The sequence below is a fragment of the Myotis brandtii genome, unplaced genomic scaffold (genome assembly GCF_000412655.1).
Source record: "Myotis brandtii unplaced genomic scaffold, ASM41265v1 scaffold423, whole genome shotgun sequence".
In the NCBI taxonomy this organism is placed as follows: Eukaryota; Metazoa; Chordata; class Mammalia; order Chiroptera; family Vespertilionidae; genus Myotis; species Myotis brandtii.
In genome coordinates this window covers 1,793,266-1,807,471 of record NW_005366214.1, presented here as the reverse complement: position 1 = coordinate 1,807,471, position 14,206 = coordinate 1,793,266, and the positions used below count along the sequence as shown (strand labels likewise).

At 36.9% G+C, this 14,206-nt stretch overlaps 1 protein-coding gene across 1 annotated transcript in view; it reads right to left on the bottom strand.

Annotated features, from left to right (window-relative positions):
• KCNH5 (potassium channel, voltage gated eag related subfamily H, member 5) overlaps positions 1-14,206 on the bottom strand; it is a 258,275-nt gene that overhangs the window by 214,574 nt on the left and 29,495 nt on the right. Inside the window, exons 3-5 of the mRNA XM_005874040.2 lie at positions 13,951-14,057; positions 9,282-9,410; positions 1,475-1,590 (exon numbers count right to left, since the gene is read on the bottom strand). Of these exons, the coding sequence (XP_005874102.1) occupies positions 1,475-1,590; positions 9,282-9,410; positions 13,951-14,057 (352 nt within the window). The remainder of the gene's footprint in view (positions 1-1,474; positions 1,591-9,281; positions 9,411-13,950; positions 14,058-14,206) is intronic.

Below are 14,206 nucleotides of genomic sequence, written 5' to 3'. Positions count from 1 at the left end.
CAGCATAGTTTTGGTACCTTGATCAGCTTTTTTGGCATCTTTCATATCAGGAAGACAAATGATGATTACAGAAGACACGTGAACAACAAACCTTTGAGCTGCCCTGGAGTTCTGTGCTCATTCCTTTTCTCTCTGGTTTCAATACACTGACTCTGAGTAACATGGTCTAATCCTTGGCTTTGGTAGCCATATCTGTGAAGGTGACACCAAGGCCTACAATGCAAACCCAAATATCCCTCTGCGGCCTGACCCATAAATCTCCACTCAGATTTCCTGTCAGGCACTTCAAACTGAGTATGTTCAAAACTGAACTCATTATCATTACCTCCAAACCTTCTCTTTCTCCTCTTATGTCTACCATTCTATTAACCAACAGCACTCACTATCTACCTAGTTGTCCACACTAAAAACACAGAGTTGACCTGGACTCATCTCCTTATTTCACATTCAATTCTAATCTATCAACAAACATGTTGACTCTGATCTTGATGTGTCTGCAATCTGCCCACTTCTGCTCCGGGATCCCTTGATTAAAGCCATGGTCATCCCAGCTGAATGTCCACTAGAAACTCTTAACTGGTTTCCCTCTCTACCCATTCATCACAGAGCCACTAGGTCAAGCAGAGGTTCTTAAACATTTTTGTGCCATGGATCTCTTTGGGCAATCTGGTGAAATCTATGGACCTCTTCTTAGAATAACCTTTTTAAATTAATGCAATAAAAATATGGGATTGCAAAGGAAACCATTGGGACCAATCTCCCATTAAGAGGTTTCTCTGAAGCATGAATGCAGTCATGTCACTTCCCTGGCATATGGGACACCAACCACCACTGTTTCACTATATACCACCTTAACCTTTCCTTCCCCACCTAACTTCACCCACACTGAAGTCACTCTCAAAGTCATCGCACTATCTCATTTTGAGCCTTTGCATATGCTGGCCTCTCTTTACCTGCCTCTTATATTTTTCCTTCAAGATTCACTCAGCCCAGCTATCATCTCATTCAGGTAGCCCTCTCCAGAGCCCCGCATGTGCTCCCACTGCACCTGTCATAACATTTATCACATTCCATTACCGGATTCCTCTGCTAGGTTTTTAGCTCCTTGATGATAGAGCCCATTGCTTATTTCATACCTACCTCCTTTGCAGAGTACCAAGTTTAGAGCAAACCCTCAATATGTGTGTGCTGCATCCATAAATGGATGAATGCATGAACTCCCTATCTCATTTGCTCAAAGGACACTTCACACTCCACAGACATCACCTGGGATGTCATGAACTGCTTTCCAATTTCAAAATTAAGAGAAAATAAAAAGAACTATCTGCAATTTCTATAACTCTGTAAGGGAATTATAAATTATCAGATAAGCATTTGTAAAATAATAGCCAAAAATATCAATACTGAATCATTTGCGAAGAGGGTAATGTACCACCACCACCACCTTGGAAAGCAAAGTTAATCTCACACTTACTTCAGCTAATCTTGAATGCTTGTGGACCACCTCTGTTTTATTCATTGGTGTGAGCTGCTGCAAAACACTTCGGCTATTTGTCAAAGCCCGTGTCAATCGGGCAAATTTGGTCCAACCTTAAAAATAAGAAGAGAAAGTCTGTTTTTCACACATAATCAACATTCTTGATAATATTCAAATGATCTCAGAAATAGCATAACATCAAGAACTAATGACAAGTATCAACCAAAAGTATTTTACTTCTATATAGACTCATCATATATTTCAAGTGAGGCTGTAAAGTAATAAGTAATTTTTATGTGTGACCTTTGTGTTTTGCTCATATCTATAATACAGTCCCAGTAACCAACGTGGCTAGCTGTCCACAAAATTCTGTGCTCCCCTTGCATGGTATAGGGTTGGTTTTGCTTTGTTGGGCAAAAGTGACAAGAACATCTTTAGACCATGGTAACTATATGTTGGCAAAATATGTATTCAAATATTTCCTTGTGGTCACTTCTCTTTCTTACATCAACTGAATATTATAATTGCACTGAATATTTTTTAGAAACTTCCAAGTCAATCTTATACTACTTATTGAAGTTTCATATTTCTAAGACAGGTGATGTTATACCCCTTGGTACATCTGAGTATTGGATTAAAAGACCAGCCTATTTTCAACCCCTGTGTATAATAATGTTCACCCAGAAAATATTTTGGAAAAAACATTGAGGATATAGTGAAGGAATAAGTTCAATGACACATGGAAGAGTACAAATTATCAAATGGTATGTGTTCCCCCATTTTCTAGGTTTAGGGCTTTTTTTTTGTAATCCTCATTCCTAAATAGTCATCATTTTTCTCAAGACCCCTTTATCAGCTGCCTCTCCTCACTTTCAGCAGATTACCTCATCAAATAAGTTACTGAAGAAACAAAAGCCGTAAGAAACATGACAGTGTTCCAGTTCCCTTCCATCCTTCTACCTCTACACCCACCCACATGACACTGATTCTTGCCTCCACCTTTATCATCTCAGAAAATTAGACATTTGCTTGTTCCTGATCATTCATATGTTCTATTCATGCACATATCAGTGGTTTCTAGATTTTTCACTGTCACTAACAATGCCACAGTGAATTTCCTTAGACCTATCCTTCTGTGCTCTTGGACACGTCTAGAACTGACTATGTTATTAGATAAATTAGTTCATTTGATCTGTCACCAACCCCCACGGTACAAACTTTGAAAAAGTTGAGCAGCCACACTGTCTAGGTCAGAGGGAAAAAAAACACATCAGCAGTTCTAACTTCTCCCAGAGATATATTTACTGATCTCACCTTTACAGAGACCTAACTGTATGACTGATTATTCAGCACAGTTCGCTGATGTTACTTAGACGTGGTCGATACAGGATAATGTGAACAGACAGATGAATATGAAGAGCCTAATAGTTGCTCTGTAAGTTGTTCATGGTATTATGAGAACATTTGTTCTCCTAAAAGCTCAGGATGCCAACTCCTTCTTAATAAAACATTAGTTTAGCTCTATTGGGTTGCAATTAACCTCTATGTCATGGACTGCTTAATCTTAAAAATAAAAGGAAGTTGCAGAGGCAGTTAAATCAATCTACTGGACTGCAACACAAGATTCTAATCCATAAGAAAAAAAGCTTAGGTAAACAATTATACTCTTGGCCAAAGAGACTACATGGTATAATTACTCATATTTCATCTGTTGTTTCCTCTCTAAAGAAAATCATTGGCTTCCCACAGGGGAAGATTGCTATTTTTGCCCTTATTTTCATCCTACAGAAAATTTTTGTCTCAATTATTGGCACAAAGATGCCATAACTATTTGGCACAGGACATTTCACACTGCAAGTGTTTTGGCGATTTTGGAATCTGTTTGAAAATACTATACAGTATAAATGGGCAGAGATTTGAGCCATCTCTTTTAGAACACATATGGCTAATCAACAGAATGGATTTCTTGGCTGTAATTTTCCCCCTTTGTATTATTATAAATGATGTATTGAGTACCACTGACTGATTACCTGAGCAACAGTTCCAAGACCTCAATACCAGGAACAAAAGATAACAAAAACACTTTGCCCCCTTGTATTATTTTCAGTAAATTCTGTTGATTCAAAACAGTAAAATTCTGTCAGAACCCATGTATTCTCAACTTGTGCTTGTTTTGCTTTGGGTTGTGTTTTTTTGTTGTTGTTGTTTTGTTTTGTTTGTTAAAAAGAAGAGCAGGGGGAAATACCATTAAGGTGAAAAAGTTGTAGGGAAAAATGGACATCTTTAAACCCAAACAATAAGTTTCCACTGGAAAGAATGAGTCAGCACCGTGCCATAGAGATGACATGGGATTGGAAATCAGTGAGACTTGGGTGTCAGGATCTTCAACAGTAAAATGAGATAAGAACAGTAGTTTCCAGAATTATAGAAATGTGCGATAAAGACTATAAAGTTCCTGCCACATATTAACTACTTCCTCCAAACTGCTTTCCTTCCTCTCCAATGGTTTTTGCTACCATCCATCACGGTATAAATCAAAGGTATTGCTGCCATCACTCGGTGCCATTCATTTTAAAGGCAAAAATCAACTGAGCATGAAGTTTTGGTGATCATAAAATTCATTTTGAAGAAGAGATACACTCAAATTAGTTGGCTGCTGTCAGTTTATAGTTACTATCCCAGATACCATTCAGAAATAAAATTCAGATTTAGCCAGTATATTCAGTCTTTCAACCATATGTTTCTTGGTAAAAAGTACCAGAAGTAGGAGATTGATGTCAATCCAATCAATTTTGGCAAAACTTCAACAGATTCGGGCCCTTGTTCCAATCACGGCACCTTTTCACAATAAGAAGTAAAACTTGCTCTGGGATTAAAAGTTGCATTCTGGTTTGCCTGCATGTGGATGCGCTTGTCTTTCTGCATCCCAAAACACTATTTCCTAAATCCTCGGTAAATACTCTCAACCTACTCTCTTGCAAGCATCCTCAATTCCCTGACCTTCTGATCCTGCTCCCTGATCCTTGAGCTCCCTGATTCTTTTCATCTTACTCACCTGACCAAATTCTAACTCTGGTTAAATCCAACTCTTCGCCTACTTCTATATCTGTACACCTTTGACCTAACACGGGTGGAGTAAAACACATAATTATGTTCACAGATACTAGTGAAACTCATGACTACTGGCCTCAAGTAGACATTAGTGCTGCTCACAAACCTGATAGATTGCCTTTGCCCACTCTCTTCTCCACACTCACAGATTACTGTTCATACCTACTCCTTTCTCCTCACACCTTTAACACTTCCTCACTCCTTTCCCATCTTTGCTCTCAATTGATAATCATGAATCCTACATTACTGAGAAAATAGAAACAATCAGAAGAAAACTTCCACTTTATACATATGTGTGTCTGTCCCACCCATTAGGAGATGAGGGAAGGAACTCTGTATTTCCAGGACCTAGAATAGTGCTTGCCCCATACTGTGTGCTCAACTTGTACTTTGGGTTTTTTTAATGATTAAAATAGATAAACAAGGAAAATAAAATAGTCCTAGAAGAGTCATGAAAAGGCTCATGTTAACACATTGCAGACCAGTGGTCTTATTGCTTTACCCAGTGGCCAGAGAAGTTTCTATTGAACAAGTACAAAAAACATTTTACATAAATGTTAAAGGCACGCTTTAAAATTAAATACCCATTGCATTTTGAAGTTACTTATTACATGTTCTTACAAGCTAATATCTTTTTAAAGAATTCTCGTGATTGGGCCACAAGCCTTAGAACAGAAAACACAAGAATTCTTGTGATCCGTCCTCAATGTGTTAAGAAACTCTGTTTAACCCACGGCTGAATGAAAAGTAATCTTGTCTCCAACCTCAACTCTTTAGCCCCAAATCATTTTGATATTATGGTCTTATCACAAAATCTCACTTGCTGTTTCCCAAAAGTTCCATGGTCTCCTTAACTCAACTTAAAAGGTTGAAAGATACAAATTTTGCCTAAGTTTCAAAACTTGCTTTCGCATACTGCTAGTTTTATAGCAATAGTAGGATGATTACTTCATGGCATAAATATTTTATCTCTGTTGAATCCTTCATATTAAATTTATAACTCGCATGAATAAAAGAAAGTTACTCATACACACCATTCATAGTTACCTGTGCAATACTTTTTTCAGCAATCTGTTATGTACTTGAAAAGTGTGGAGGAGTCTCAAAATAAACGTCTATTCAAAATAAGCTCTTCCTCTAAAAATTCTGGCACTAGAGATAGTTGAATCCTTTCCACAATGGGGTCAGATTTTTCCTATAGAATCTAATTTGCATGTCTATCAAGCACTTAGTTCAAAATCAAGTGATCTGTGTTGTCTGGAGTTTATTCATTTTTTGTAAGAATGGATTATGCATTTTAAGAGATTATACCTGATAAAGAACTCTGTGATTCTGAAGTGCAAATGCAGAGATGAAGGTGAAGGCAGGAAAATGGAGACACATTAATTTGAAAAATAAAATTTAACCCTTAATATTAACACCCTTTCCCCCAATGTCATCAGAAAATGCTGCTAACTTTCATTTTCCATAGATAGGCTACAAAGTTACTGACACCACCTTTAATGTTCAGCAGATCAAAACTGTGAGAAAGTATTATACTCATTTTGGCCAACATTAGCTGTGCCATGACATCACTTGGTGTAAATTAGAGGAAACAATAGGTATCATCAGCTCTTAGTTGTAGGTTCTTCATAGACATTCCCTTCTCAAGTTGATGAAGTTCCTCTCCATTCCTACTTCACTAAGAGTTTTTATCATGAATGGGTGTTCGGTTTTGTCAAATGCTTTTTCTATGCAAATTGATATGATCATATTACATTTCTTCTTTAGCCTGTTGATATAGTGAATTACAATGATTGATTTTTAAATGTTGAACCAGCTTTGCATATGTGGACTAAACCCCACTTGGTCATTGTGTGTAATTCTTTTAATACATTGTTGTATTCTCTTTTGTTGAGGATTTTTGCATCTATATTCATGAGAAATACTGGTGTGTAATTTTCCTTTCTTATATTATCTTTTTCTGAGTTTGGTGTGAGGGTAGTGCTGGCCTCATAGAATGAGAAGAGGTCTCACTACTTCTATTTTCTGGAAGAGACTATGAATTTGACAGTAACACCATCTGCACCAGGCATTTTCTTGTTTGGGAAGTTTATTAATTTATTTAATAGCTATAGGACAATTCATGTTATTGCCCCTAGTGTGAGTTCTGATAGTTTGTATCTTCAAGGAATTGTCCCATTTTAACTAAATTACCAATGTGGTGGCTGTAGAGTTGTTTGAAGTATTTTTTTAATCTTTATTGCTGAAAGTATTACATATGCCCTCGTTCTTCCCCAACCTAGCTGCCCCCCCACACCCATTTTTTTGCAGTGCTTTAATGTCCATGGATGGCTCTTCTTTAATTTCTGATATTATTAATTTGTGCCTTCTCCATTTTTCAGGTTAGCCTAGCTAGAGGTTTGTTAACTTTAATAACCTCTTCAAAGAATCAGCTTTGGATTGTAGTGATTTTCTCTAATGTTTTTCTGTTTTCTATTTCATTGATTTCTGCTCTAAGATTTATTTACTGTCTTCAGCTTGTTTTGACTTAAGTTGCTCTTCTTTGGCTTCCTTTTCCAAGGTGGAAGCTTAGGTCATTAATTTTATATCTTTCTACTTTTCTAATATTTGCATATAATGTTATAAATTTCCCTCTAAGCACCACGTTTGTTGCATACCTCATATTTGATAAGTTGTGTTTTATTTTCCTTTAGTTCAAAATATTTTTTCTGATTTATTTTAAGCCTTCTTCTTTGACCCATGGTCTATTTAAAAATGTATTAATTTCCAAACATTTGAAATTTTCTAGCTATCTTTCAGTTACTGATTTCTCACTTAATTCCATTGTTGTCTAAGAATATACTTTGTAAGATTTCTACTCTTTTAAATTTATCAAGGTATGTTTTATGGCCAGAATGGGATCTGCCTAATGAACACTCCATTTAAGCTTGAGAAGAACAGGTATTCTGCTGCTATTGGATGAAGAACTTTGAATTTTCAAACAAACAAATGAGCATAATTAGAAAATTATTCCATTAGAAGACTAATATATTAGAAATACATTTGGCCCTAACCGGTTTTGCTCAGTGGATAGAGCGTCAGCATGCGGATTCAAGGGTCGGTTCGATTCTTCCGGTCAAGGGCACATGCACAGGTTGTGGGCTCAATACTCAGTAGGGGACGTGGAAGAGGCAGCTGATCAAAGATTCAAAAAAAAAAAAAACCGGACCCTTTTTTTTAATGATGTTTACTTTGAATTTATATTAGTTCACACAAACACTCCATCCATGCTTTTGTTCCGGCCCTCCGGTCCAGTTTAAGAACCCATTGTGGCCCTCGAGTCAAAAAGTTTGCCCACCCCTGTCCTAGACACTGGGTATATGAGTAAAGGCATAGGAATAGGTAGGACAGGTCCAAATGTGAATGCTTTATTCATTCTTTCAGGAGATGATTTAATACACACATTTTCAGAAATTCAACAGTGGATTGATTTATATCATGCTTTAAATGATTTGCACATTGTAAAATATTCCTTGCAATTTGATGCTAACCAGAAACTGAGCAGCTATAGTAATATACACGTGATTTTATCTGCAGGAAATAAGAGCAATGCAATTTCTCTACAATTATGATTACAGTTGGAAAGATTAAAGCTTTTATGCCAATTTTTAAGACATAAGAAAAGGCAATGTTTGCCAAATGCAAAAAGGAAGACATTTAATTTTTAGTCTTCTAAGAGATTATTAAACACATTGCATAAAAACTTTTCCTAAGGGTTTCTTAAATTCTTCATTTATTACACCAATTTCTAATTTAAACATAATTGAAGAGAATAAAATGAGAGCAAAGGGAGTAAAATCCCATGCCACTGACTACTGTTTTCTATAGCAGTATCTCTGAATATAGTCAATAAGATTCCGATGAGAATGTTTTCATTTTCTAGCCACTCTCTTGATAACAAAATTATTCTTTACATAATCTAGCAACATCTATCCAAGAGAATCTACAACAACCCAATTTTTAAAAGGTGAAAAGTAACCCTAGCCAGTTTGGTTCAGTGGATAAAGTGTCAGCCTGTGGGCTGAAGCGTCCCACAGGGTTCAATTCCTGTCAAGGGCACAGGTCTGGGTATCAGGCTAGATCCCCAGTAGGGGGCGTGCAGGAGGCAGCAGATCAATGATTCTCTCTCATCATTGATGTTTCTATCTCTCTCTCTCTCCATCTCCCTTCCTCTCTGAAATCAACAAAAATATATTTTAAAAAAAATAAATAAAAGGTGAAAAGTAACCTGAAAAAGTCAATTAATCAAACTCTAATCAATTTAGCAAAAATTAATCAACTGTGTTCCAGCAAGATTTCACCCAAGCCATCCCACAAGTTATAATTTTTGTTTCTAAAACTCACCGTGTTATAAGTTGCTGAAACTCCCCTTACATCAATCCTAAATTAATAATGTTCTGAGAAATCTCTTCTTTATGTCTTTTTTCAATTCCCCTTATTATAATTTAAGTAACTGTTATCTCAACTTGCTATTTCCATTCAAAAATATGATTAAAAATGATCCAGACAATGACTAGTATGAATGTGTAAGAGTCATGGAGTACAATTTTATTTTTGAGTTCAACCAATAGATTTTGTTAAAATAATAATAACAATAATATATTTAAAAGACAGCCTAATTCTTAAGTGTAGTAATTCCTTTGAAAATTACCTTTTGTTGAATCATCCTCTATTGGCTGTTTGAACAATGTAATATCCTTGAAAGTGCATAGGAACAAGACCACCTTTTCATGTTCATTTCTTATTGGTGCAATTTGCATATAAAACCAAACAGGAGTTCCTGAAAGAGAAAGAAAGGACAACAGAGTGTGGCAAAGCCTCAGCAATGACTTGGTCTCCTGCCTTTCCTCTTCCTTCAGGTGCCAACTGCTATGCCAGGAATTAGCACCAATACAATAGTATTTTAACTGCTAAAAAGGATTCAAGAAAACTTTAATTTTGTATCAACTACCAGTTGCTCAAAAATTAACAAACCGAAGGAAATAGCTAAAAAACATACATGCGTGGGGAAGGCCTGGGATGGGGCAGGAGTTGGGTGGAGGGGGGCAAAAAGAGAGAAAATGGGAGACGTCTGTAATACTGTCAACAATAAAAATAATTACATTAAATTAAATAATTTAAAAAGGACATATATGCATATACCATGGACACAGGTAATAATTTGGTAAAAGCCAAGGTATGGGGTAGGCAGGGGAGGGTAGAAGTGGGCAAAGGGGGAGAAGAGGACTTCTGCAATAATGTCAACACTAAAAAATTTTTAATAAAAGAATAATGATAATAATAATAAATTTATACACATATTTTTCAACACAAAATATCAAAACTTGAAAGTAAAGCCCAGGGTGTCATTTCACAATGCGGGAGCACGAAGGCAGTCTCGCTACTGAAGTGACACAAGCACTGCTGCTCTGGCCAGCTTCCTTTAGATCGTCTCACCAAGTGGGGCCACTCCCAGGGGCTTCTCTTTGTCACTTTGAGAAGTGCTTTCACTTGACTTCAACAGTATACCTGATGCTCTGGTAAGTATTCCTCTGGGAAGAACATCTGAAATGCTGGGATAGACTTCTAAGATAGCTCGATGGCTTTGACTGTACCCCCACATCAGAGACACTAAGGCTGGTGTATGCAGAGCTCTACCTGATGCCTTTAAAACAACGTTAAAGGGGGGAAAGTTATCCCCAGCCCTTGAGAGACTCAGGTGTCTTTATGCGCCACTGCTTCCTACCTCCCTCCCTCAAAGCAGGAGGCTGGACTCTCACCAGGTTGTTCAAACAGTGGCGCTTGCAGATCACGGAGGACAGTTTCGTGCTTACGTTCTGGACCAATCAGAACTGGCATTATGTCAAATAAATATCTGAAGATAAGAGAAATGACTTCAAAGGAGTAATTATCCATTAAACAATAAAACACTGAAGGAATGTTCCATCAGAATCAAAAAGACTTATTTTCCATCATGTTAGCTCTAAGCCACAGTGCAGTAAAGCCTCCCCAAATATTCTTCCTTAAAGACATGAAAGCCTTTGTCAGGTGTGAGGTGAAGTACAGGTGAACTGTGCAGCTATAAATAGTCTCTAGGTGAGACTTGATAGCCTGTTGGTGGCTACCAATGAAAACCAAATAAGAAGCGCCACCATACTGTGGCCAAAAAAAAGAAAGAAAGAAAAAGAATCAACCACATAATAATGTCACCATAAAAGGGAGTTTGTCATTTAGACAAGAAGTTCAAGAAGCCAGAGAATCTCCCAGCTAGTGTCCCAGGTTTAATGCCGTCAGGCATATACCTCAGTTACAGGCTCAGTTGTGGCACCTGCAGGAAGGAAGCAAGCAATCGATGTCTCACACCCATGTTTCTCTGTCTCTCCTCCTCTCTTCCACTCTCTTTAAAAATCAGTGAAAAAAAATCCTCGGGTGAGAATTAACAAACAAACAAAAAGAAGTCAGAGAATTAAAGAGAGGAGACTTCTATGGGAATACTCAGTTTAGACAACCAGGTTCTTTGCAACACCAGGAGGCCTATGAAAAGACGTGGTCCCTTCCAAAATGACTACAGGATGAGGCAGGGATCTCAGAAACAATTACACCATCTTCCAGAGAGGCTTGTTCTTTGTTTTCTGATTCTGATTTTACACAATGTGTCCGGGAACTGTGAGTGATAAGCAGTTTTACAAATCACCAGCCCCAGACGCCAGAGACACGTGGCCTATGGCTGTTACAACATAGTGAGCTTGCAGCAGCAGGGTCATAAACAAAGGGAAAGGGGCATTAAGCATAAGCTGATTTCCAAGGTCTGTTGGAAATCTGAACAGAAAGAGATGATGTTACAGCTCATATCTATGAAAACAGCAACAATTCAAATTGTGGTATAGAGTCAGAGCTATTTTTTTAAATTGCTTTCAGATATCATGGTGGACTTTTTTCAAGTTGAAGTACAGGTCATACTTCTGCAAGCAGGCTGAGTACTTGCTGAGTGGTTGTTGAAATATCCATATTCTGAATTTGACGGGGGTATCTGGGAGGGCCAAGCAGAGAAGCCCATAGCTGCTGGAAGGTCAAGGCAGAGCCCTGGCATTGATTATTGGGAATGAACCCAGATATCACAGTTCTGCCCTTTGTGTAAGAGCCATTTTCAGTCATCATCTCAGAGCCACTGTTTCTTTTCCAACAGTAGAAACAGCCCCCTGCTAATCAGAGCCATGGGCCTAAAGAATAGAGGTTGCAAACTGAAATGTCAATCGTGACACATGTTAAATAGGATACCTCAATCTCCTCACTGGCAAAATGGTGTTTAACCTAATTATTTAATGAAAGTAATGGGAGGTGTTGGCATTCAGGCATCCCCAAAGCCGTTTTCTACAGACATGTGACTTTTCCTTTTAACATTTTTAAAAGTCACACGAATACACTCTTTTCAGCTGATATTCAAAAGCTTCAGCTAACTATTTACAAGATTTTTTTAAAGCTGCTTTTAAGTATAGTAGAACTCCATTATAGTACATGGATAATATCTTTCCTTCATATTAAAGGGGAAAAACTCAATGCATATGCTGCACAGATGAGAGGAGCTTTAATCTACAGTGCGATGGGCTCTGTCTCTTACTAGCTCTAAGCAGAAATCTAAACATACATAGATACTTATCTGAAAAGAACCAGACATGCCTGAACAAAGGTCAGATAATTATTTCAAGCCATTAAAGTAAAGCAAACTATCTAAACCACCTCAAAAGGAGACTTTTGGAAATGCAAAATTCGATTCATTGCTCGCATGATTCAAAGGATATAAACAAACAGGATTTCCACTAAGGTATTTTTGAGAAACTCAGAAACTATGAACTTGCCTCTGATGTTTCAAAATCAGGCAAAGATCTGTTTATTTTGCTTAAATGTCAGAGTGAAATAATATGAAATATTCTTAAATGATTTGCTAAACTTGAGACATATCTAAGTCATTTAAGGGATAACAGTACTATATGAAAATGAAAGGGGATTGGGGCATAAGAATCTACTATGAATTGTCAATATGTATTTGGACCTGATGAAAAAAAAGAACAGAAAACACCTGACATTTCTCTTGAAGAGGACAGAGCTGATCATTCACAATGGATTGTTTTCTAGGTGACAAGCCAACAGACATTTGGGTATGACTTCAGAGAGAAATACCTCTCAGCCTTGATTCTAAAATGAAATATAAGATGTTAAGACATTCCCTAGGTAAAATCACTAAAGACTAATGTTCCATTACCAATGCACTGCTGTGCTATGGTTATCCCTATGCTGGTCTGTTAATTAAAAAAGAGAAACCTAAGTTTAGTTCCAAATAGTCCACAGAGAACAAATGTTTGAGGTAAAGTGGAGAGAACAAATTATGCTCCACAAGATCCAACAGACACTGAGCATGGAGCAAGTATTTCCTGTTGCAGTTAGAATGTGTCCCAAACTGCATCTATTTCCACTGAAGATGACAATTGGCTTTGCTATCATGTACTATTAACACTAAATAAATGAATCCATCTTGTGAAGTGACTGTTCATTTTAAAACAGAAAAATCAATTTGCAAAAGTAGCAAAAAGGAATAAAAGTAAATAACTATTCAAAGAAAATGAACTAGAAGGGAGTCTTGGCTGACGAATGTCCTAGTCGGTTTTTTGTTTGGTTGGCTTGTTCCTCCAAACTCTGGTGGAGAGTCCAGACCATGATGTCTTGTGTGATTAGAGAATAGATAACTGAGCACTCACAAAGCTCATCCTAGAGAATAGCTCTCAAAATATACCTGATGTGAATGGCCTGTTCTAAAGGTTTAATAATAATAATAATAATAATGGTTTAAAAAATAAAATAATGACTACTTCCACTAGTTACACACAAAAGAGCTTGAGTCCAGCAAAAGGCTATATTAGCAGATTCACCTCAAGTAGATAGCCTATATTCACATGTTACCTATGTATTTATAGAATGGTAATCAGATATCCAATGATGCTAAACACCTTTTTCTTTAACCCTACAAAAAAATGAATAAATTTCTGTCATTTTAAATTCCTGTCACATAACTATAAAATCATAATCATGAATATTAATTACAAAACATTTGCCACCATACACACACACACACACACACACATCTAAAATGCACCATGCTTTTCCTCCATTCCTCAACAGGTTGCTTTTCATAGCCAGAATCAATTATTAATTTTCCTATCTAATTTTACTTGCCAAGAGAAGGAACAAAGTTTTATATTCTCTCTACACTATAGCTCAACTACTACTTACCAAAACATAACATTAATAAAGAGTTGGCACATCTTATTGATAATTTAGATACCTACTGTTTTTCTTGTACAGAAGAACTTCAAAGCAGTTTGACTCGTAGTTGTCAAAAGTTTGCCTGACTTTCTCAATGGTCTTCTTGTCAGTCAATTCCCCGTACATAAAACTGGGGGGAAACAATCCATTTCAGTTTTGTGTTGCTTTTAAAATGCTACATAAAATCATATCGTTGTCTTTGTTGATTAAGTAATCAAATTTAATTACAAAATATAATGTTGCTCCCACAAAGTGAACTAAAATATTTATACCATATTT